Source organism: Eschrichtius robustus, chromosome 20 (genome assembly GCF_028021215.1).
Source record: "Eschrichtius robustus isolate mEscRob2 chromosome 20, mEscRob2.pri, whole genome shotgun sequence".
Lineage (NCBI taxonomy): Eukaryota > Metazoa > Chordata > Mammalia > Artiodactyla > Eschrichtiidae > Eschrichtius > Eschrichtius robustus.
This window is the reverse complement of record NC_090843.1, coordinates 1,943,095-1,965,427: the sequence shown is the minus strand read 5'-3', so window position 1 is coordinate 1,965,427 and position 22,333 is coordinate 1,943,095. Positions and strand designations below refer to the sequence as shown.

General features: G+C 49.7%; 1 protein-coding gene across 4 annotated transcripts in view; it reads right to left on the bottom strand.

The window, feature by feature from the left end:
- The window catches only part of ARSG (arylsulfatase G), a 118,655-nt gene that overhangs the window by 4,189 nt on the left and 92,133 nt on the right, over positions 1–22,333 (bottom strand). For 3 of the 4 annotated variants that reach the window (XM_068530576.1, XM_068530577.1, XM_068530578.1), the window contains exons 9-11: positions 18,810–18,918; positions 11,730–11,850; positions 6,214–6,304 (exon numbers count right to left, since the gene is read on the bottom strand). In XM_068530576.1, coding sequence (XP_068386677.1) covers positions 6,214–6,304; positions 11,730–11,850; positions 18,810–18,918 — 321 coding nt within the window. Of the gene's footprint in view, positions 1–6,213; positions 6,305–7,920; positions 7,998–11,729; positions 11,851–18,809; positions 18,919–22,333 lie in introns of those variants that run through there. The other variant, XM_068530579.1, reaches the window with a different exon arrangement.

Here is a 22,333-nt window from a genome sequence, read left to right as displayed (position 1 = left end):
GCTGCCACCACGGATGAAAATTGGTGGGCAAAATCCTGGGAAGGAGAGAGCCGGAGAGGGGAAGGCTTAAGATCTGCAAATAAACTCCCTTCAAAACCTTGGCTGACCCCTGAGCTGGGCATGCACAGATTCTAGCAACAGCTACAAGTCTGAAGAGCCCAGCAGGCGTTTCTGCGCTACCCAGTGCAGGGAAGGTAGAATTTAGAGTGTGAATTCTGTTAAGTTAGGAAGGCTTGATAAACACTTCATATTTTCCATTGAAGTCCCAAAAGGTTCATGCTAGGAGTAAAGACTGTATCCCGGAATGAAGGCGTTTACCTAAGATTAAGAATAAAATCCAACAGAGCCCAGTTCTGACAAAGCATAAAATCAAGCCTCCTCAAGTTTAAGGGGATTAGGCAGTAATTAACTGCCCGTGAGAACCAAAGTCAACACTCCTCAGACTGAAAGTCAGAATCTCTACAATGCATCACACACAATGTCCAGTTTTTAAAAACGACTCAATAGGAAACTTCTAGTTTCTGGTCCAGCATTCGGAGCTTTGGAAGTCAGCCCTCCATCCTAACAAGCAAAAAGCTGAACAAAACTAAAAAGTCAGTGACTCTTCTTAGATCCATCAGAGAAGTGAGGTCACAGGGCAAACCTCTGCCCCCCAAACTGGAGACAGACAGGTGAATACAGAGAATCACAACATACCAGAGCAGAAACCCACAAGCAGGCACCTCTGGGAACCAGTGCCCTGGTAGGAAAACCCAAACTGTGATTAACAAATGTCACGAGGCTCAGTGTGGGTGAGTCTAAGAGTTAAAAACCCCATGGGGGGTGGGAGTCATCTTTTAGATGAAAATCCTAAGAAAAAAGAAAAAAATAAACGCCAGTGATCAAAAACACTGTAACAGAAATAAGAATAAGAATGCCTTTGATGGGCTCGTTTGTAGATTCCACGGCTGAGGACAGAATCTCTGAGCTTGAGGGTATCTCAAAAGAAGCTTCCAAAGTCGAAAAGCAAAGAGGGGAAAAAATCTGCAAAACGCAGAGCAGAATATCCAAGAACTGTGAGGAAACTACAAAAAGTGTAACGGGGACCCTAGAAAGAGAAGAATGAGTGAAAGGAACAGAAGAAATCTATGCAACTATAATGACTGAGATTTCCTCCAAATTCATGTCAGACACCAAACCGCAGATCAAGGAAGCTCAGAGACCCTGGGTAAGACCCTGTCAAGAGAACAAGAAGTCAAGCCACAGATGAGAAGAACATTCTTTCACAAGGCATATCTGATAAAGGGCTGTTATCCAAAATACACAAAGGACTCTTCAATCTCAACAATCAGGATGGTGAGAAGGAGAACCTGAACGGCACCTCACCCAAGGAGACACGCAGTTAGCGGACAAGCATATGCAAGGGTGCGCAACGCTGTACGTCATCAGTGGTTGCAAACTGAATAAGACCCCAGGACACACCTATTAGAGTGGCCAAAACGACAAACGGTGGCAACACCAAATGCTGTTGAGGCTGTGGGGCAGCAGGAACTGTCGTTCACTGCTGGGGGGGATGCGGAACAGTGCCACGACTTTGCAAGACACCTGGGTGGTTTCTTACAAAATTAAATACACTCTAACCGTACGATCTAGCAGTCACACTTCTTGTTATTTACTCAAATGAGTTTATGTCCACAAAAAGACCCCCACGTGGATGTTTACAGCATAACTGTCAAAACGGTTTACTCATAATTGCGAAAACTTGGAAGCAAGCAAGATTTTCTTCAGTGGGTGAATGCATAAATAAACTGTGGTATGTCCAGGCAATAGAATATTTTATTCAGCATTGAAAACAAATAAGCTCAAGCCATGAAAAGACGTGGAGAAGCCTTAAAATGCTATTTTAGTCAGCCTAGGCTGCCATAACAAAATACCATAGACTGGGTGGCTTAAATAATAGAAATTTATCTTCTCACAGTTCTGGAGGCTACAAGTCCAAGATCAAGGTTCTTGAAAATTTGGTTTCTGGCGAGGGTTCTCTTCCCTGGCTTGCAGACAATAGAGATACAAAAAAAAAAAACCTCGGTAAATACTAGCAAACTGATTTCAGCAGCATATAAAAAGGATTATACACCATGTCCAAGTGGGATTTATCCCACGGATGCAAGGTTGGTTCAACATATGAAAATCAGTCAGTGTAAAGCAATGTATATTCATAGAACAAAAGACAAAAACATGATCATCTCAGTAGATGCAGAAAAAGCATTTGACAAAATCCCACACTCTGTCATGATATAAACACTCAAGAAACTAGGAATAAAAAGGAACTTCCTCAACCTGATAAAAATTATCTGTGGGAAACCCAGAGCTAACATCATGCTTAGTGAGGAAAGACTGAAAGCTTTCTCCCTAAGATCAAGAACAAGACACGAATGTCCACTGTCACCACTTTTATTCAACATTGTACTGGAGGTTCTAGCCAGAAGAAATTAGGCAAGACCCAGAAACAGAAGGCATGCAGACTGGGGAGGAAAAAGTAAAACCACCTCTATTTGTTGATGAAATGATCTTATATAGAGAAAAGCAAATGGTCAAAACTCTCCAGTTAAAAAGCAGAGCCTTATCAAACTGGGTGAAAAAGCAAGATTCCTTTCTTTCCTGCCTACAGAGATGCATTTTAAATATAAAAGCAGTTGAGTTGAAAGGAACAAAATAGATATATCACACAAACAGTAAGCACAGGAAACTGGAGTGGCTATGTTAACATTAGACAAAACATACTTCACGATATGGAGTACCAAGATAACGAGGGATATTTCACAAGGATCAAGAGTCAGTTTTTAAGGAAGACAAAACTAAAGGGAAATATAGACAATCTACATCCTAAATGGAGATTTTTAAAACGCTTCTCTCAATAATTGATAGAACAGCTAGACAAAAAGCCGGGAGGGATATAGATGATCTAAACAACTATCAACACCTCCACCTGATTGAAATTTATGGAACATTATACACAAGAACTGCAGAATACACATTTGCTTCACTTCCACATGGTATGTTCACCTAGGCAGACCATCTGCAGGGCTATAAAATTAAGTCTCAGTAAGTTTCAAAAGACTGAAAACTTCCAGAGTATGTTTTCTGATCACAATAAAATTAAATTAGAAATGACAAAGATAAGAGAGCTAAAAAAGGCCCCCAAAATTTGGAAATTAAGCAACAGCTTTCTAAGTGACCTATGAGTCAAGGAAGAAATTAGACAAGATACTAGAAAATATTTCCAACTAGATAATGAAAGTAAAACACAGAATTTGGGAGATACAGATAAAGCAATGCTTAAAGGGAAAACTGTAGCTATAAACGCTTATATTTGAACATGAGAAAGGTTTAAAATTAATTATATAAATGTCCTCTTTAGTAAACTAGAATAAGGAGAGTAAAGTAAGTAAAGAAGGAATGGAAATAAAAGCAGGAATCATGACATAGAAAACGATAAAGGAAATTAACAGAGATAAAAGTTGCTTCAAAAAAAAAAAAAAGTTGCTTCATTAAAGATTAATTAAAAGGATAATGAGGGAATATTATGAACAATTTTAGGCCAGTAAATTTGACAACTCAGATGAAATGGACAAATTATTTTAACAACTTACCAAAGCTGATACAAGAAGAAATTAAAAATCTGAATAGCCCTATACCTATTAAAGAAATTAAATTGATAACCAAGAACTTTTCCATCAAGAAACCTCCAGGTCCAAAGAGTTTCACAGATGAATTCAATCAGACATGAAAGAAATAATACCAATCTCCTATAGCCCCTTCCAGAAAACAGAGAAGGGAACACTTCCCAACTAATTTCCCAAGGTTAGCAAAACCCTGATACCTAACCCCGACACAGACATTGCAGGAAAGGAAAATCACAGACAAAATCTCGGCAAATCAAATCCATCAATATATAAAAAGAAGAATACATCACAACTGAATTTATCCAGGAATGTAAAGTTGACCTAACATCTGAAAACCAATCGATGTAATTCACAGCATTAAGAGGGTCCTTATGCAAGTATATACATTTATAATAACTCATCAAATCATGCCGTTTAGGTCTGTGGCTTTCACTGTGTGTAAAGTTTCCCTCAATTACTCTTTTGAAAAAGGAAAAAACAATAAGATCACTTAATTCTAGGCCACACACCAAAACAGACTAGCTGCCTTTTAAAGCTGCTCCTAGTTCACGACCCCAAAAATCACACCCTCATCATAGAGGGACACACACATCTTTCTCTGATCTAATGGAGTAGATGTCAGTTCACCTCACTTAACCCAAAGCAGTTTTATGTAATTAGCACGCAGATTTTCAGGGACGGGGATGGGGGAAAGGAGGAATCAGAGCACATCCAGGCTTCATCCTATTTCATCCTATTCGCCTCCCATCTGTTGAGATTTCCATTCTTCCCTTGCTAACTTTCCTGGGAGTTCGGTGATGCCTCAGAAGAACAGACCTCCCCTGGGTATCATAATTCCTGTCTGACTGTGATCATTTCAAACAGTCCTATTACTTCATAGTAGCGTTTATGATCCCAGCACTGTGAAGACAAGGGCTTTCTGGCTGGGTTATGACTTCTGAAATTAACTCAGCCTGGAGAGACCATACCTCTGAGATAGAGTAATGTAAGGGCTGTAATCTAGACACTTTCCATCTGAAAGAATAACAAACATCTCACTGGTTTGCACTTTAGGTCTTGGAAAGTCGAAGATTCTTGTGGCATTTTTAATATCCTTCAAGTGATGAACTCAAAAAACTTGTTTGGTTTTTATGCCACGTTTTCTTTGGGGTCACTTGTTCACCCTCAGGGCAAATAAATTTTTCTTCTTTATTATATAATTCTTTGGAAAGCTCTAACCTTAAATAAGTGAATCAGGACTTCCCTGGTGGCACAGTGGTTAAGAATCCGCCTGCCAACGCAGGGGACACAGGTTCGGGCCCTGGTCTGGGAAGATCCCACATGCCGTGGAGCAACTAAGCCCGTGCGCCGCAACTACTGAGCCTGCGCTCTAGAGACCGAGAGCCACAACTACTGAAGCCCGTGTGTTTAGAGCCCATGCTCCGCAACAAGAGACGCCACCCCTATGAGAAGCCCGCACACGGCAACGAAGAGTAGCCCCCGCTCACCGCAACTAGAGAAAGCCTGCGCGCAGAAACGAAGACTCAACACAGCCAAAAATAAATAAATTAAATAAATACATAAATAAATAAATTCATTTAAAAAAAAGAAATTGAGTTAAAAAAAATAAATAACTGAATCAAATTGGAATCCACATCAGATCCCAGATTTGGGTGAGGGTTTTTTTTTGGGGGGGTGTGGGGCGTTGGGGGGAGCTTGTTTTTCATTCATTAAAAGAAAGTGTTAGGGTTCCTACCAGATGCAAGATTCTGTGCCAAGCATGTCAAGACAACAATGATTAAAGAGCTTACAGAGGCTGAGTTTAGAGAGCTTAAAGCTACTAGAAGAAATAAAAGATGTACTTAAATAACTGGCATATATGGCAGAGTGTGGTAAATACCGGAGTTCTCCATATCCTACCCCGCTGGGAAGACGAGAAGTTCTACAATGCAGGTGGCCTTAAAAGCTGAGAGGGATTTTAATCTGGAGGCCAAGGAAAAGGACCGTCGCTCTTGGAGAACTAAGACTAGGAAAGTACAGGGAGCCAGGGTGGAGGGAGTCCGAATTCAGTTGGAAGCAAAAAGCCATTGCAAGACTTTGAGAACCATGCTGATCTGCTATCACCTTTCTAAAATATACGTTTAAGACGGTCACAGGGTGAGCCAAGAAGGAGAGAGACTTGGGTTTGCTAAATAGACCTCGAACATCTATTTTCTGAAACAGTCTCTTGCTTCAAAATATCTCTAAGCTCCCACTGAATGTTCAGCCAGACTGGCATTGAAAGCATAACCGTGGGATGAAATGTTTTTCACGTGAAAAACTGGACATTGTGGATGTGCTGGACCAGCTCTGAGCTGGCTGGAGACCTAGGCGAACAGCAGAAAGGCCTTATGAGCGTACCTGTAGGTGCAGAGGGCCTGGGCAGGGCCCTTGCGTGTTGAGCCCTCCTCCTGGGCCCGGGTTTGGGGTGGCACCATCAGAGATGCTGAGAGCACCCTGAAAGGGGGCAGCCCACATCATCCTGGAGGCCTGAGCGAGAGTCCGGGTGGGACAGGGCCCCTCAGTAACTCACCGGTGACGAAGAAGGCCTTGTACCGCTCCAGGCGGACAGTCTGAAGGGCTCCGTCCTCTCCGGCCGCCCCACTGTTGGGGTGAAACAGCACCTGGGAAAGGGGGGCAGGGCTTACAAATAAGAAAACCATGCTAGAGGCTCCCTGGAAAGCATTACTTTCTTTTTTCTCTTTTTTGGCCGCGCTGCGCGGCACGCGGGATCTTAGTTCCATTGGAAGGGCAGAATCTTAACCACTGGACCGCCAGGGAAGCCTCAGCATTACTTTCTTTGTAGCGTCCCTGTTCCCCATCACCCGCCAAACCCACCCTCTGACACCCAGCCCAGCCCCAAACACAGACACAGGCCTGTGGTCTACACCATCCAACTCCCGGGAGCCTGTGTGAAAGAGCTGTTTTGCTAGTCAATTAATCGGAGTGGGTTACAGCTCTGCTTGGATTCCTAGGCCAGTACTAGCCATGTCATCTGCAGGGTCCAGTGCAAGATGAGAATGAGAGAAACCTTGTCCAAAAATTAAGAATTTCAACTGTATAGCACAAGGAATTATACTAAATATCCTGTGACAAACCATAATGGAAAAGAATATGAAAAAGAATGTATATATGTGTATAACCGAATCACTTTGCTGTGCAGCAGAAATTAACCCAACATTGTACATCAACTATACTTCAGCAAAATAAATTTCCTTTTCTTTTTAAATTTTTATTCATTTATTTATTTATTTTTGGCTGCGTTGGGTCTTCGTTGCTGCACGTGGGCTTTCTCTAGTTGCGGCAAGCAGGGGCTACTCTTCGGTGAGGTGCGCGGGCTTCTCATTGCGGTGGCTTCTCTTGCTGTGGAGCACGGGCTCTAGGCACGTGGGTTTCAGTAGTTGTGGCACGTGGGCTCAGTAGTTGTGGCTTGCGGGCTCTAGAGCGCAGGCTCAGTAGTTGCGGCGCACGGGCTTAGTTGCTCCGCGGCACGTGGGATCTTCCCGGACCAGGGCTCGAACCTGTGTCCCCTGCCTTGGTAGGCGGATTCTTAACCACTGCGTCACCAGGGATGTCCCAAAATAAATTTCTTAAAAAGCTATTTTCTTTTAATTACTAACCCCCCCCCCACACACACACACAAATTAAGAATTTCAAGGTGGCCACAGCACATGTGCTTTAAAGCAAACACAGGGTCCTTCTAAGTGCGGGTCCCTCTGTGACAGCAGTGGTCACCCACCCAGGAGGCCAGCCCCCGCCTGAGCCCCACCCCTCAGGGTCAAGACGGGGCCTGGGATCTGCATGTTTTAGAAATATTCCCAGGGAGCCTGACACAGATTGGTGGTGATCCTTGGATCTCTTTGAAAAACGGCTTCTTCAGCATCCAGTCGACTCTCTGACTCTCACGTGAGGGCGTCTCCGTGTGATTTCTCCAGAACTGGGCACGGCCTTCCCTCCAAACACAGATCACCTTTGACTCCGTCCTACCGCACTCAGACCGAGCAAGTCATCAATGAAGGAATCACCTTCCAACTCCACGCTTCCACTGCAGGGGGCACGGGTTCGATCGCTGGTCAGGGAACTAAGATCCTGCAAGTCAAGTGGCGTGGCCCCCCCCCAAAAAATAAAAAGTATCACCCTCCAGAATGGAAACACCTAGTTCAGGGTTCCCAAGGACAAGGTGTGGTAGAAAATAAATGACCAGCATCCTCGGTAAGTTGGTGGCTTTGGGCTGGAAACGTGAGACCGCCTTGGTATGAATCATGACCGATATATATCACTGGAAAGGCGCTTACGTGATTCAAAGTTTCCATGGAGCTAAAAAAAAAAAAAAAAAAAATGAGAAACATCTGTTGGAGCGGTAAACGGCTGTCCCCCCAAGTTTCCCGGCTCTGAAAGGATGCCAGCGAGGGTGGGGCTCCTCCCACACCTGCTGCTTCCGTGCTCTCGTGACAGGGCCTGCCAGGTCCCCAGCCGGCGTGATGACAGCAGGCTCCTTCCAAACAGGAAGAGAAGTCGTAACTCAAAACCCTCACTTCTTCCAACCCTGAAGGAAGCCAAGCCTCTCACCACAGGAGGCTGTTTTGTTTCCTTCTGGAGAGGGCAGGAAGTGGGGGATTTGGGAAATCTATTGTCAACAGATCTAGGATGTACTCAGACATCCAGGAGATGGGAGTCCAGGCCCGCGGGTTCGAGCCATTGACATTATGGCTCGGTAACAGAAACAGAAATTCCATAGGCGGGGGCTGCCGTGTGCTGGATATTCATTTGGTGTTACCAGGCGCCACTTCCAGAATCCAAGAGCTCTCAGGAGGGCGGATGGATTTTGGAGAACTCGTATATGCCCTTCTTTTCCCCTCTGAGCAGACTGATTATGGCGTTCTTGTTTATATCAACATAGGAAGGAGGCTGGCAAATTTACACATGAATCACAGCTGAAGACATTTCCTCTCCAGAGGACACCCGGTCCGAATTTCAAAGATAACTTTATCTTCTGCAAACATGTTGCATCTTCTTGGTTGCCTTTCTTACCTGTTTGCTTTGTTTTCTTTTGTTTTGCTTTTTCAAGCAGGGAGCATCTCCTTACCTCTCTGGAGGCTGGTGCCCACCCCAGAAGGAGGGGTCTCCCACCCCTTCAGGTCGGGGTGCACAGACGCAGGTCTCCAAAGGCCGTCAGCCTCGTGCCAGCCGCTCCGGACAGCATCTTTTGCCACTAGGGGGCCTCCCTTATCCCTAAGAGAAGTGATCAGCGGTGCAGAGACCAAGACCCGACTTCCGTTTCTACAATGTATGGTCTCCAGGGATGGACCAAGCCTTGTATGACCACACAGCCCCAGACTGGTCGTGACAGCACAGATGCAGAGCCATTAAGAAGCCTTCCCTGGGCTGACAGTTTCTGGACTCGGTCATGGCAACCTGGGGCTGAGGTAGGACTTGACCAGCAGTGGTGCTGCAACCTCCAAATTCCATCCGGGAAGCAGGCGAGCCTAGAGTGGGATGCCTGCCCCCAGGCTGTGCACCCTCTCCTGCCCGCTCCCCTCTCCCCCTTTGTGGTTGCCCTCGTTGCCTGGACACAGACCCCTCCGGATCAGAAGCAGAACAGTCTGCAGGTGCAGGAATACCCAGCATGGCATCAGCGACCCTAGCTGTCCATGAAGTGGGTGGTGAGACCGCTCAGCAGGAAGACCTACAGCCCAGCATTTGCTTGTAAACCTCTCCGCGCAGGACCCGGGGAGGGTGCCAGGGCTACGTGGCCCTAGGTTGTTTCAGCTCTTCGACTTTCCGTTACTCGTTTGCAAAATAGGGAAGAACCCAACCGCTGAGACTTTTTGCATATTGTTTTGAGATGACGGTCTAGGAGTTACTTTGAGCTTCTTGAAACTGGAATGGTTTTCTAAACCAACCCATACTCGAATCTTGTAAGCCCAGCATATACCTAAGGGTGAACACAGCTGTGTTTATTAAAATATATATGTGTATGCTGTGGGAACTAATCAATATATTCTAATTTGAGTATTAAGGAATGTTCCAAACAGGTGGCAATGTTTAAGTCTAACCTTTAAGGCTGTTATACACAGTTGGATGTCCCAGAATGATACAGTGCCTTGCACGTGATAGTTACTCAATAAATGATTACTGAATACCAAAACAAAAACAAGGGACTTCCCTGGCGGTCTGTGGTTAAGACTCCACGCTTCAACTCTGGGGGCGCCAGGTTTGATCCCTGGTCGGGGAACTAAGATCCTGCAAGCTGCACCAAAAACCAAAAACCAAAGACAAAAAGCACGCGAATGTGTGCTCGTGTGTGTGTACCCACGTGTATATGTGTGCATAGGTATGTATATTTCTACAGTCACTCGTATATTTTTCCCTCCTGGCCCTCCATCAGCAGACTCGAGACAACGTACTCCGGTCTCCGTAGCGGCTGAATCCGGGGCCAGCGGCGACCTACGTTGACCTCTAAGGTGTCTGGACTAACGCTGCAGGAGTCCAGTCTTCTGGGAGGCTGGGCCGGGCCCACAGGTGCCAGTGCCCACGTGCCTCTACCCTGGAAGGTGCCACCAGAGCTCTGGGCGAGCGGCGAGTGGCAGCTGTCCCCTCCCGGGCCATGGGGTATCCCACACACATCACACGTCCCCACGAAAACCCCAGCCGGTGTTGCGGCTCGTATCTGGCTCTCCTGCCGGTCCCTGGGCCCAGTCCCCTGGGGGCCCAGACCAGCAGCCGCGAAGCCCCGAGCGGGGCCTCCGTGGGTCCGCGGGAAGCGGCGGCTTGAGGAAGACGGCGAGCTCTCTGCCGTCTGGAAGCGGAAGTTCCGCGCCCGGGAGCTGGCCTCCCCCCGTGGACGGACAACGTCAAGGAGCCCACAGTCCTTGAAGCGCTTCCTGGTGACCCCGATCATTCTGCGCGCGGCCGTGGTCATAAACACACGGGAGCATCTCTCTGCTGACGTCGTCGATAACCCCCCAGGGTCACATACTGCGAACTCCCAGCCAGAGGCGGAAGCCACCTTCCTGCTTGGCTGTCCTGCGGGAGGCAGGGCTCGGCCTGGAAGGGTCTGCAGCTCCAGGGGGTCAGATAGGCCGGGAGGAGCCATCCTGCTCCAGGGGCCACTCCGAGCATCGTGGAGAAGCCCTGGTGGCCGCTCAGGACCAGTGTGCCGGCCGTGGGGAAGGGCAGCCTCAGGAACTGCCCCAGGACATTTGACTCACTTCCATGTGACTGCAGTAAAGCCAGAAATAAACCCTTTGATGTGTGGGTCCCTAACCGAGGAGCCGGGCTCACAGGGCCTTCCAGAAGAGCTCCGGGTTCCGCCGGCCTCCTTCCCTCCTCCCACTTCCTCTTCCTTTTGGCAAAAGTAAAACACACAGAAAGACAGGGAAAGGCCACCCGGCCTGACACTTCCTGGCTGTCGCTGCCACCGAGGGCTTCAGAGCACCCCGAAGAGGGGACCCTGGGGGCTGGAGGGCCGTGTGTGTGCTGAGCCCTCCAGGACCGGCCCTGCCACCCAGGGAGGGCATCTTTCGTTCATTTGTTTACTCATCCAGTTCTCGTTTACTGCACGCTGGCCGGACGCCAGACCCTGTGTTGGGTGTTCTGAGAATTCCATGGTGAGCTCCCTGACCTTGGGAAGCTCCGTTTTGGTGGGGGAGCCCCACGATACACAACGCACAGACACAGGTCATGCACCCCATCCAACAAAAATGTGCCGCGTGCCTAGGGCGTGTCAGAAAATTAAATGATGGTGAGGGGAAAAAAAGTCATTCGGTATAGGGAATAAGCCCCAACGGACGCCCACCCTACACCAAAACTGCCGCACAGAAATCTGCACTGATGAACTGGACTGACTCGGGAAGAAGGGGGGAGCGGAAGGACACGTTCATCCCAAAGGAATCACCCCTCGGCGGCTGACAAACTGCATCTCCAGTGGCCACTTGCAGGCATCTTCTGACGATGGTTCTGTTTGCGCAGAGGCAGCCAGGCCCCGATGAGGGGCAGGGGGCCCGCCTCTGGAGAAGCCCAGGTGGGACACGTGCCACCTCCACTTACCCTGTGCCCGGCCTGCGCCCCGCCGAACAGCACCTCCGAGGCATCCAGACCGTCAAAGCGTCGGCCTCGGGGCAGGCTGGCCCCAGCCAGGGCCACCACGGTGGGGAAGATGTCCAGCACGCTGCAGGAAGATCGAGACAGTGTTGGCCCCGGCTGTCCCCAGGCTCTCTCCCTGGCCGTGCTGGGGTCAAGAGCCGCCCAGCCCAGCCCAGCCCGAGCCCCGGCAGCCTCCCATGCAGCCCGCCCCCTCTGCCTACCTGTTCCGCCTTCAGGCCCCACCTGCATTTCCTACAGGAGCAGCACCCAGGCTCTGCAGCCAGGTGTTGCCTGGGCTCCAATCTCAGCTCGGCCATCTGTCTCTCTAGCCCTCAGTTTTCTGTTCTCTAAAATGGGCATGATAGGGGACTTCCCTGGCAGTCCAGTGGTTAGGACTCCGCCCTCCCACTGCAGGGGGCACGGGTTCAATCCCTGGTCAGGGAGCTAAGATCCAGCAAGCCTCGCAGTGTGGCCAAAAAAATAAAAATAAAATGGGCATGACAATAATAGTACCTGCCTCACTGGGTGGCAGTGTGGACGAAAGACACAGGTAATGCACGTAGAGGGCCTGGCACTCAGAGTGCTCACTGGATGTCTGTGTTAGAATCACTCACAGGGACATCCCTGCAGACCTACCTAAGAGCTAGGGGGCTCTAATAAAAAGGAATGAAATAGTGCCATTTGCAGAGACATGGATGGACCTAGAGACTGTCATACAGAGTGAAGTAAGTCAGAAAGAGAAAAACAAATATCGTTTAATATTGCTTACATGTGGAATCTAGAAAAACGGTACAGATGAACGTATCGGCAAAGCAGAAATAAAGTCACAGATGTAGAGAACAAACTTATGGTTAACAAGGGGGGAAGGGGGGTGGTGGGATGAACTGGGAGATTGGGACTGACATATACACTATTGATACTATGTATAAAATAGATAACTAATGAGAACCTACTGTATAGCACAGGGAAATCTACTCCATGCTCTGTGGTGACCTAAATGCCAAAAAAATCTAAAAAGGAGTGGATATATGTATATGTATAATTGATTCACTTTGCTGTACACCTGAAACTAACACAACATTATAAATCAACTATACTCCAATAAAAATTAATTTAAAAATAAATACATAAAATAAAAGTTAAAAAAAAAAAAGAACCAAGGGGCTCTACCTGTCACCACCTAGGCCACTGCCACCCGCGGAGAGGGAACAGTGTGTGACAGGTGTCTGCAAGAGAACATTTACTTCATTTTTCCCACCCTGGGTCTCCGTGTCGCAAATAGCTAGTCTTTGTCTAGAATGCCGTCATGTGTGACACATTCCATCCGCTTTCATTTAGCTCTTTTATTCCTGTTACAAAATAGTCAGTGTTCAGGGTGGGAAAAAGCATAACATCCAGAAATATGAAGAAGCAGCACACACACAGCCCCTCACCCGAAGGCAGCCACTGTGAACACGTTGGTGGATTTTGTGAATTTGATTTTCTTTGAAGTCACGTGGTACCATTTCCCTCTACTCTAGGGCACATCTCCCTCCAGCCTGCTGTGCTCAGGTCAGACAAAAACTCTTCGGCAAGAACAGAGCTGTTTATCTGAGGGCCAGGCTGACGGAGAGTCGGTGGGACTCGACGGAGCCAGAGGGCCAGGCCCGCGCGAGGCTGGACATCCCGGGAAAGACGGTCCACCTGAGGCTGGGCTCGTGGGGAGGCCTCCAGGCCCCACCTGCTGCTTCCCCAGCCCAGGGTCCTGGGAGCGGAGGCTCGCCCCCCAAGATGGGCCGCGGAAGGGACCTGCCACGTGCCCGCCTCCCCTTCTCCTCTGCTCCGGGGCTCTGTCTACAGCCCCAAGCAGGATCTCTCCCTCGACTACGGTACAGAGCGTCTCTGGTCTGCCTCTGGCTTCCACAGTCCACAGAGCCGGTGGCTTATCTCTTGCGATGCACGCTCCAGGAGCTGGCACCCCACGCACATGCAAGGGCAAGAAGTACGCAGTAAGCCCTTGCGGAGTACAGAACAGTCCAGAAACCTGTCCAGAGTCCAAGGTCCCTGCCACAAACCAGGCAGCCCGGAGGACTGCAATGCAGGCTGAAGAGGCCGGGGTGGCTGGTACTGCTGCTTTGGCGCTTTCTCTCAGTTGCACCCCTAAGAGAGGCGTGCCTCCCAGAGGGGTCAGGTCGGTGCCAGAAGAACAGGATCTGCCTTAATTTGGGGGGTGTGTGGTACATTTTCTTTTCCCGTCTTATTCCCCCCTCCGTCATCGTGAGGTTTGGCATCTTCATTATACAGCACGGAGTCTAATGTTCATGGAGTCCTCGTGTCTCAGAATCGGGCAGGAGCCTCCAGAGCACAGAGGAAAGCTCGGGTCCGTGAGAAAAGCTTCTGTATCTCCAGGACTTGCCAGTCCAAGCTCAGGCTACCAGAAAGTCCTTCCTTACGTAAAGGAGGAAACCAAGCCCCCGAGGGGAGCCCTGGAGGAGGGAGATCCTCCCGGGACACACAGCCCCAGACCCTGGGCCCCTGCGTGAACTTGGAGAAAGCGTCAGTCCTGCAAAGGCTACCAAAGGGACCCCGCTACTCCAAACCCTCCCTAAGAAATTGGTCCCGGGAGTCTTGGAAACCTTGGGGAAAGAGACCAAAAAACCCCAAACCTAATTTTCAAGTTTCCACAGTTCATTCTAATACCTGGGAAGGCGTGTTCCGACTTTCATGGAACCTCAGTCCGTTTGCCTTTGTGGTTCCTTATTCCATATAAAATACTCAAAATTATATTTTACAATTCTGTTGACATAAAGATAAATATGGTGGCACAGTGGTTAAGAATCTGCCTGCCAATGCAGGGGACACGGGTTCGAGCCCTGGTCTGGGAAGATCCCACATGCCGCGGAGCAACTGGGCCCGTGAGCCACAGCTGCTGAGCCTGCGCGTCTGGAGCCTGTGCTCTGCAACAAGAGAGGCCGCGATAGTGAGAGGCCCGCGCACCGCAATGAAGAGTGGCCCCCGCTTGCCGCAACTAGAGAAAGCCCTCGCACAGAAACGAAGACCCAACACAGCCAAAAATAAATTAAAAAAAAAATTAAAAAGATAAATATATAAAGAGGAAATATTAAGCCATTTTTCTTCAACCTAAAAGTTTTTGTTTTTTCTTCTGGTTTCAAAGAAAATGAAAAGGTCGTGTGCCCCCAGCACCGCGCCTCCGGCCCTGATGGGCAAGTGGGCCTTGGGTTCTGGAGGCCTTGGTTACGAGAAGGGCCGTCGAGAGCCTGCTCGCGGCCGGGCAGGCAGGGCGACCGGAAAAGAGAGCCATCTGAGTGCGTCGGCTCCGGGGGGCACGCACTGCAGGTTCTGTTGTCCCCGTGAGAAGATTTTCTTCACGCGGCTTCAGCCAGCCCAAGGCGCTGAAGGCTGTTCAGAGAAAGTGTGCATATTTGTGTTTTTATCCAAGGAATTGCCAACAGAACCTGCGTGTGGGGCCTGGGCAATTGCGAGGAGGACGCGGGGAGCTGCAGGGCTGCGAGGGGCTGGCCTGGATCTCAGGGCACGTGTCGATGGCACTGGGGTGCCTGCTGGGGTGCCGGGGGCGGAAGGGAGGCTGTTTCCTAGAAGCGCGGACGTTACATCTGGGAAGTGGCCGGTGTGATCTGAAGACGGGAAGTGAGACGGGCCAGGGCTGCTGGAGTGTAGACTGGGGTGTGCGGGCCTGGGCTCCGGGCCTAGAGTGAGGGAGAGGACAGCAGAGCCCCTCCAGGCCGTGGAAGAGTGGGAACGGTCCTGGGGTGTGGCGAGCGAGCTCCTCAGCCTCTGGCTGTTAAGTTCCTTCCTGCGGGAAACTCGCTCGCGTTACCTCCGGGGAAAGCTCGGCGCCCACCCCTTCCTGGCCTAAGTCCCTCTGCGGAGACTGGAGAGGCTGCAGGTCCCCCAGGCCCCCGGCCTCAGGTCCCTCCTGGAGACCAGCAGGGCCCGGCAGCAACTTTGCAGGGAGCACGGGGGAGCCCAGAGCACCAGGAAGCCCCAACACCGAAGCGTGCGCGTCTGTTACAGAGCCGAGTGACGTAGGAGTGCGGGTGAGGGAGGGTCCACTGCCCGTCTCCCCCCATAACCCACTGCCAGATACGGGAAAGCAGCGGGCGGGGGGCCTTGGAAGGAGATGCCGGCTGGGCCTCGCCGGGGGGCGGTGACACCCAAGGACACCGACGTGAGGATCGTCTCTTTGCAGGTCTACTCCCGGGACTCAGCTCTGCGCCTCAAGACAGCCCAGAACCAGCCGAATCGCCCTCCACATAACTGCCTGCCTTTGGGGTATGGGAAGACAGCCTCGGGGTCCCCCAGCGGGGCATCCGCTCTCCGGGCGAAGCAGACCTTTAGCTGTTCCTCAGATGAGATTACTGCAAGTCCTCCGTGCCCGTCGAGTCGCTGTAGGCTTGCCCCAAGAACCTCCAAGACAGCGTTCCTCCGTTCTGAACAGAGATGGGGGCCTCCCAGCTCAGAGGCAGAGCAGTCCCCGCCCCTTTTTGTCCATGACCAAGAGGAATCACTTGAGAGCTGTGATTCTCAACCAGCATGAGTCTGTCCCCCCCAGGGGACACTTGGAGCCGCCCGGGGACGTTCTGGCTGTCACACTGGGGCTGGGGGAGCCATGGGCATCCAGTGGGTGAAGGCCAGGGATGCTAGTAAACGTCCTTAAATGCCCAGGACACCCTCCACCCCAAAGAGTGGTCCAGCCCAAAGTGTCAGCAGTGCCAAGGTTGAGATACCCCGCTCTAGAATTTTAGGGTCAAATCACCAGACGTGCTGCCCTCCCGAAGGGACGTCAGCTCCTCAACAACAGAAGCCTTCTGTCCCATGTAACCGTTCTTACATCCCCGGTCCCTGGAGCCATGCTTGACCCATAACTGGACCCAACAATTCATCTCCGTTGAATAAATGAATTTCCCCCATTCTGCAGTTGTGTCACTGGGCTTTGGGTCAGGGCATCTGTAAGACCTTTCTTTTGATCTTATCACGTCACCTCAGTGCACACCTGATCATTAACACACTAGTTACGTCTAAAGGTAACCAATAGGATTAGTGTCGACCCCTTCTCCCCTGACCCCCTAACACACCTTTCTACTTTTTCTGTATTCACGTGAGTATTTATATCAACTTGTCTACTCTCTGGTGTCCGTAATTCCTTAGGGCCACTGGGATATTGGTTTAAGGGATCGTGGCCTCAGCTCAGAGTGGCTGAAGGGAGTTATCTCTGATCTGGAAGGAGATGTATATCCTCTGGGGAATAAAGTAGTAAACTAAGTGATAGAAGAGGTGATTAAGTACCTAATACGTGGGAGTGTCTGCCTGGGCTTCCAAGAACATGAAGCATAATAGCATCAGTTTCTTGAATAGGGATCATACCACCCTTCTCCTGAGAGTTGACCCTGAGGGAGCCCTGGCAGTCAGGGCGCTCCACCCAAGTTTGCTTTCCATGGATTCAAGTGAGAAAATAGCAAGAGGATGAATTGTATGGAGACAAACTGTCTTGCTGCAATCAGGACTAATTTAACACCAAAAATATCCTAAGAGGGGCTGATCTGGTGTATCAGTAGTGTCCTGGTAAAATTCCCAGCAAATGTTACCTCATACCAAGGCTGGCTTCCTTTGGACACTCACGAAAATATCCCCTAAGTCAGTTGTCACCTCTGAAGCCCGGAATTATCAACAAAATGATGCAATTTTATCACGGAGCCGTAGTTGACTGAAGGTGAGAACGCCATTCTCAACTGAGAAGCACGAGCTTGGTTTCCGGTGATGTCACTTGAGAGACGGCACGTCCAGCCCAGCCCGTGAACCCTTGGCCTGACTGCAGCAAGTCAGGCCCATGAAAAGCAGCCCGCCTGGCCCTCTTCCCGGCCAGCCTGACATCACAGACTCCAGCCGGAGCTGCTGTTGTCACGTCTGCTGGCAGCACCCCGTCCCCATACCCACCCCTGATTGTACGGGGCTGACAGGGAGTTCCTGGGGGCCCAGAGGCTGCCAGGGACAGTGCCTACTCACCCCCGACTTTGGCTGTCACCGCTGTTTACCCTTCCTGTACCCCGGGCTTCAGTCTCCCCACCTTCTCCCCATCACCTCCCCTCTGGGATGCTAGAGGAAACCAGTGAAGCCTGCTTTCCTCTACTGGACTGTGTTCTCTAGGCCAGAACCCACTTGGTTAACGGTGAAGGACCTTTGGAACTAGGAAATTAGTCTTTAACCAGAATAAGGCCTCTGAGCGTGTGAGCAAGCACCTGTGTCTACGGAGGGGCCCCCTTGTCCATGGATTCAGGGCAGAACCACGGAGACGACGGGCCCTCCGGGCCAGTGAGAAGCCCTCGTTATAAGTCATGGTTGCAGAGCTGCGTGGTGTTGCTTTCGGGATGGCACACCACAGCCAAGTTCTGTGCCAAGGAGATGGCCTCCTGAGCCTGCCTTAATAAGGAGATCAGAGTAATCATGAGATGTGCTCACGTTTACAATCGTCCTTCCTTGTGGAAGCTTCTTTGCCAGAGGTAGGAAGATGATCCTCGCCCAAGGATTCATCCTTTCCTTCCCAGCCCGGTGGATCCAGTTTCCTTCTCCCTCCCCTCGGGGGCACATCAACATCTAGACCCCTTTCCTGTGCCATCTGATGACCAGTGACATGCTTGACAGAGCCATCGCCAGGACACCTGCCCTACCCCCAGAGAAGGGATCCTTCGGGCCCAATAGATCCATTCCCCGCACCCCCGTCAGCTTGGCCCAGGCCAAACGTGGTGAGGACACTCCTGGCTTCTTTGCAGCCCCTCTGTCCTCAGTGCACACCAGCACGACCCAGCACTGACGGCCCCCAGCGCCCTCTTCCCAGAGACAGGCCCCCCAGAGGATGGCTTGAAAAGTGTCCCACTGCACTACTGCTACAGGCAGCTCCACGCTGCTACAATCTGAGTTCGGGAAGTATCCGGGGACACCTGGCCAGGGCAGGTGATGTTTGAGGTCTCTAGCTACGCAAGCATCCATGACTTTTTCCTACATCTCAAGGTAATTTGGGTCTCGTACCTTAGCAAAGCAGCGCTGGTGACGTTGACGGGGACCCTGCCGGGCCAGTAAGCCAGAGCCGGGACACGGTGTCCTCCTTCCCAGGTGGTCTGCTTGGCTGGACTTCCCCCTGTGAGAAGAGGGGAGACAGTTGGTTCTCTGGGAAAACAGTCCTTCTCCACGGGGACTCTCTAAGAGCTTCTGATAATTCCAACAAAGCAATGACTTCCTTTAGCAATGAGCTATTTTTATTCATGTAGTTAATCTCTTTCAATACGTGCTTTTATTTTACCGGATTCAACACGCGTAACTAGCTGTGTCTGTCCCTCTCTAGGGAATCACGTCACTTAGTTTCTTCATGCCACTTTGGCCACTTCAGATTGTCTGGCTTGTTTACAGACTGGCATCAGTCCTGTGCACCCGAGACATAGTAGGTGCTCAACAACTATCTGTTGAATAAATGAATGAATGAATGTGTCTTCCTACAGATCATGTTTAGGATGGAAACATAAAACTATTTGAAATGAGATAAAGGCGGAAATTCCCACAGTTATTCGATCCGCCCAACAACTGATCTGGCATAGATTTTGTTGTTGTATTTTGTTCACTCTGCTTTACTTTCTTTGTTTTCCTTTTTTTTTTGAATGAATGAGCTCTTCCGATGTTGTGGTAGCTCCGACCTCTTGCCTCTCAGGGGGCGGTAAGAACAATCTACGTGCAATCTACGAATTTCCACTGGGTAATTAAAGGAATTATTTTTGTAACCACCAAGTCAAAAGTGACCACCAGTGTAACGATGACCAGCAGGCTGGAAGGGATGAGGTCATGCTTTATGGAAACATCCTGAGTACGTGTTGCGTTGAATTAACCATGACCATCCCTATCCCTCCCACACACACCCCGACCTCATCCCAGCTGAGCCAGGAATTCCACACGGTTAGCGTGTAGAGAGCCCTTCCAAGGCAAATGCTGTGTGTGTCTCACACACACCACGGTCATGCAACATCCTTATGTTTGGCTGGCGGGAACAACGATGGGGAGGGAGGGGGCCGGGAAGACCAAGGCTGCGTCACTTTTCACTCACCCTGCAGCGAACGGAACCTTTGATGTCCCTGGCCCAGCACATGACACCAGAAATGCTCGGCATTCTTGGAATTTTCTCATAACCAGCTTTGGAGTCCCCCCAAGTGTTGAAGTCAGAAACGATACACAAAACAACTCATGTCTATGGACCGTTTATGTTTGGGGGGGGGCTCTCGGAACCAAGTGGAGTTGTGTGGGGGGCGAATGGGAAACTCTTTGACTTGGCCCAAAATGTCTCAAATACCTTCTTCCCGTCCAGAGCCACGCCGCCCATAAATACCTAGAGCCCACTCCCAATTATTCACGCATATGGAACAGAGACTCCAGAGCTACAGCAAGCGTAAATCGCACTCCCACGTGGCCTTGGAATGCATGACTTATGCTTCAGCTGAAGGCCAAGGAGCGGGGAGGGAGCATCTAACATTGCACGTGCGGGAACTCTGCAGATAATCCCCACCACCACCCATGAGGGGCGTTTCTATGGAAGCTTGGGGAATAGGTGGGTGAAAATATGGAGTCCATTTATTTGCAAGTCCACGGAGCACAAAATTCAAACGAACTTGCTTAGCCTTTGAGGCCAGATGCTAAGGAAAAGCGAAGGTTTCAATTCGAAGAAACAAGCCAATCGCTCTGAGGGTCGACCAGAAGGCCCAAGCTGAGGGCTTGCACTGTGTTAGGGCCACAGGTGCCAGAGTCCAGAGTCGGCACCAGGATTGCATTTCCGACTCCAGGGTGTTTCCAGAAGGGTACACTAGCCCCTAATTAATAAATCTGCTAATTGGTCTTCACCACTAGGGGTTCTGCTCATTTGCCATAATCTTTTTGTACTGTTCTTTTTCAGACGATTAACTTTCCTAATTCGTTTTCAGAGAAAAATATGTCAATGCATTTGCCTTATTTCAGCAGAGAGTTGAAAGCTGGAGAGGTTAGAAGGAATTCGGCCAGTTATAAAACATGTATACGTCAACAGAGTGGACAGTGCCCTGCAAAGAACCAGGAACTGGGACAAAGAGAGGAAAATGTTGGCTGAGAGAAGCGGCTCGGTGTGGACACTTGGGGGTTGCGGAGAGCAATCCCTCCTCCATGTTGTCAAGACTGGGCAGCTGGTACCTGGCTGTACCTTGGGTTCTGGCTTTACCAGAAAGACACAATCATATATTCCAGCCATGCCCACAAGCCTTGTACTCAAAAGGAATTTATCTTAAAAGAGTCCAGAGTGTGGGTAAGCAGTTATAAAAAATATATCCCCCAGAGCGTGGACACCTTCCCACTCCAAATTCCAGTATCTCATTGGCACTGCTAGGGGTGGGCCAACTTTAAAAGATCCGACCAGCATTCTCTGTGGGTCCCCAGGGTTGATGCCTGATAACCAAGCATCTGATTATCAGAAACATCTAACAGTGTTTGTTGTGGTTCATCTGCACCAGCAAACACTGAAACCCACAGCAGCTGGCCCTGGTCCCCTGATGCCCTTCAGTGATACCTGCTCCTACTAATGGAAACTCATCCTCCGTTAACCACAATAATAACAGTAACAATAATTTCTCCTATTGATTGAGCCCCTCCTAAGCACCAAGCTAAGTGCACCTACCTATAATGTTAAGTGCTTCCCGGCATCATCTCCCTTAATCCTCAGGACAACTTTGTGAGCTAAGCCCTGTTATCCTCATTCTTCAGATGAGGAGGCTGAAGCTCAGAGAGGTTAAGTAATTTGCCCAAGGTCACACAGCAAAGAAACACTAGAGTCAGGATTTGAATCCAAGTCTAACCACACAGCCAGCACCCTCAGCCATTAAACCTTCTAGGACCTTTTAGGACAGCGGTTCCCATCCCCAATGCATATTTGAATCACTAGCTTTTAAGAAATACCCATGCCAAGGTCCCTTTCCCAGAGAATTGTGACTTAAATTGGCCGGGGGTGGGGCCTGGATACCAGTACCTTGTAAAGCTCTCCTGGTGAGTTAATGTAGAGCGCGCCCAGTTCCAGGCCGAGCGTGAAGAGAGCAAGCGGCAGAGTCAGAAAGTGGACACAATGCATTTTGAAACTAATTGTAGCTTATGTGCTTTTTAATGACAGGTTTTATATGGCCCACAGCTTTATAACTTTGCGCCATCGGAGCGTGAATGTGACCCTGCATGTTATAGTGAGTAAGAGCAATGGTTAAGTCCACAAAGTCAAATAGGCACTTTTTAATTTCAAAAGCTACTCGTTAGTTGAGAGCAACGTTCATACTTTGATCAGTGGCAGTGGCACATCAAAAGGGTCCATTGCGTTTGGCTTTCTGTTGAGAAGCGCAAGTCTGATGGTCATGAAAGCGCATTTCAGTGCCCTTGCGGTTAGTTATGACTCTACTTAAGGCAGAACCTCTTACTTAAAGCAATCAATATTTAGCCTCAGCAACCAAAACATAAACAGAACCATGATTCATGAAACTGCTTGCTTGTTCCTCCCTGGCTACAGA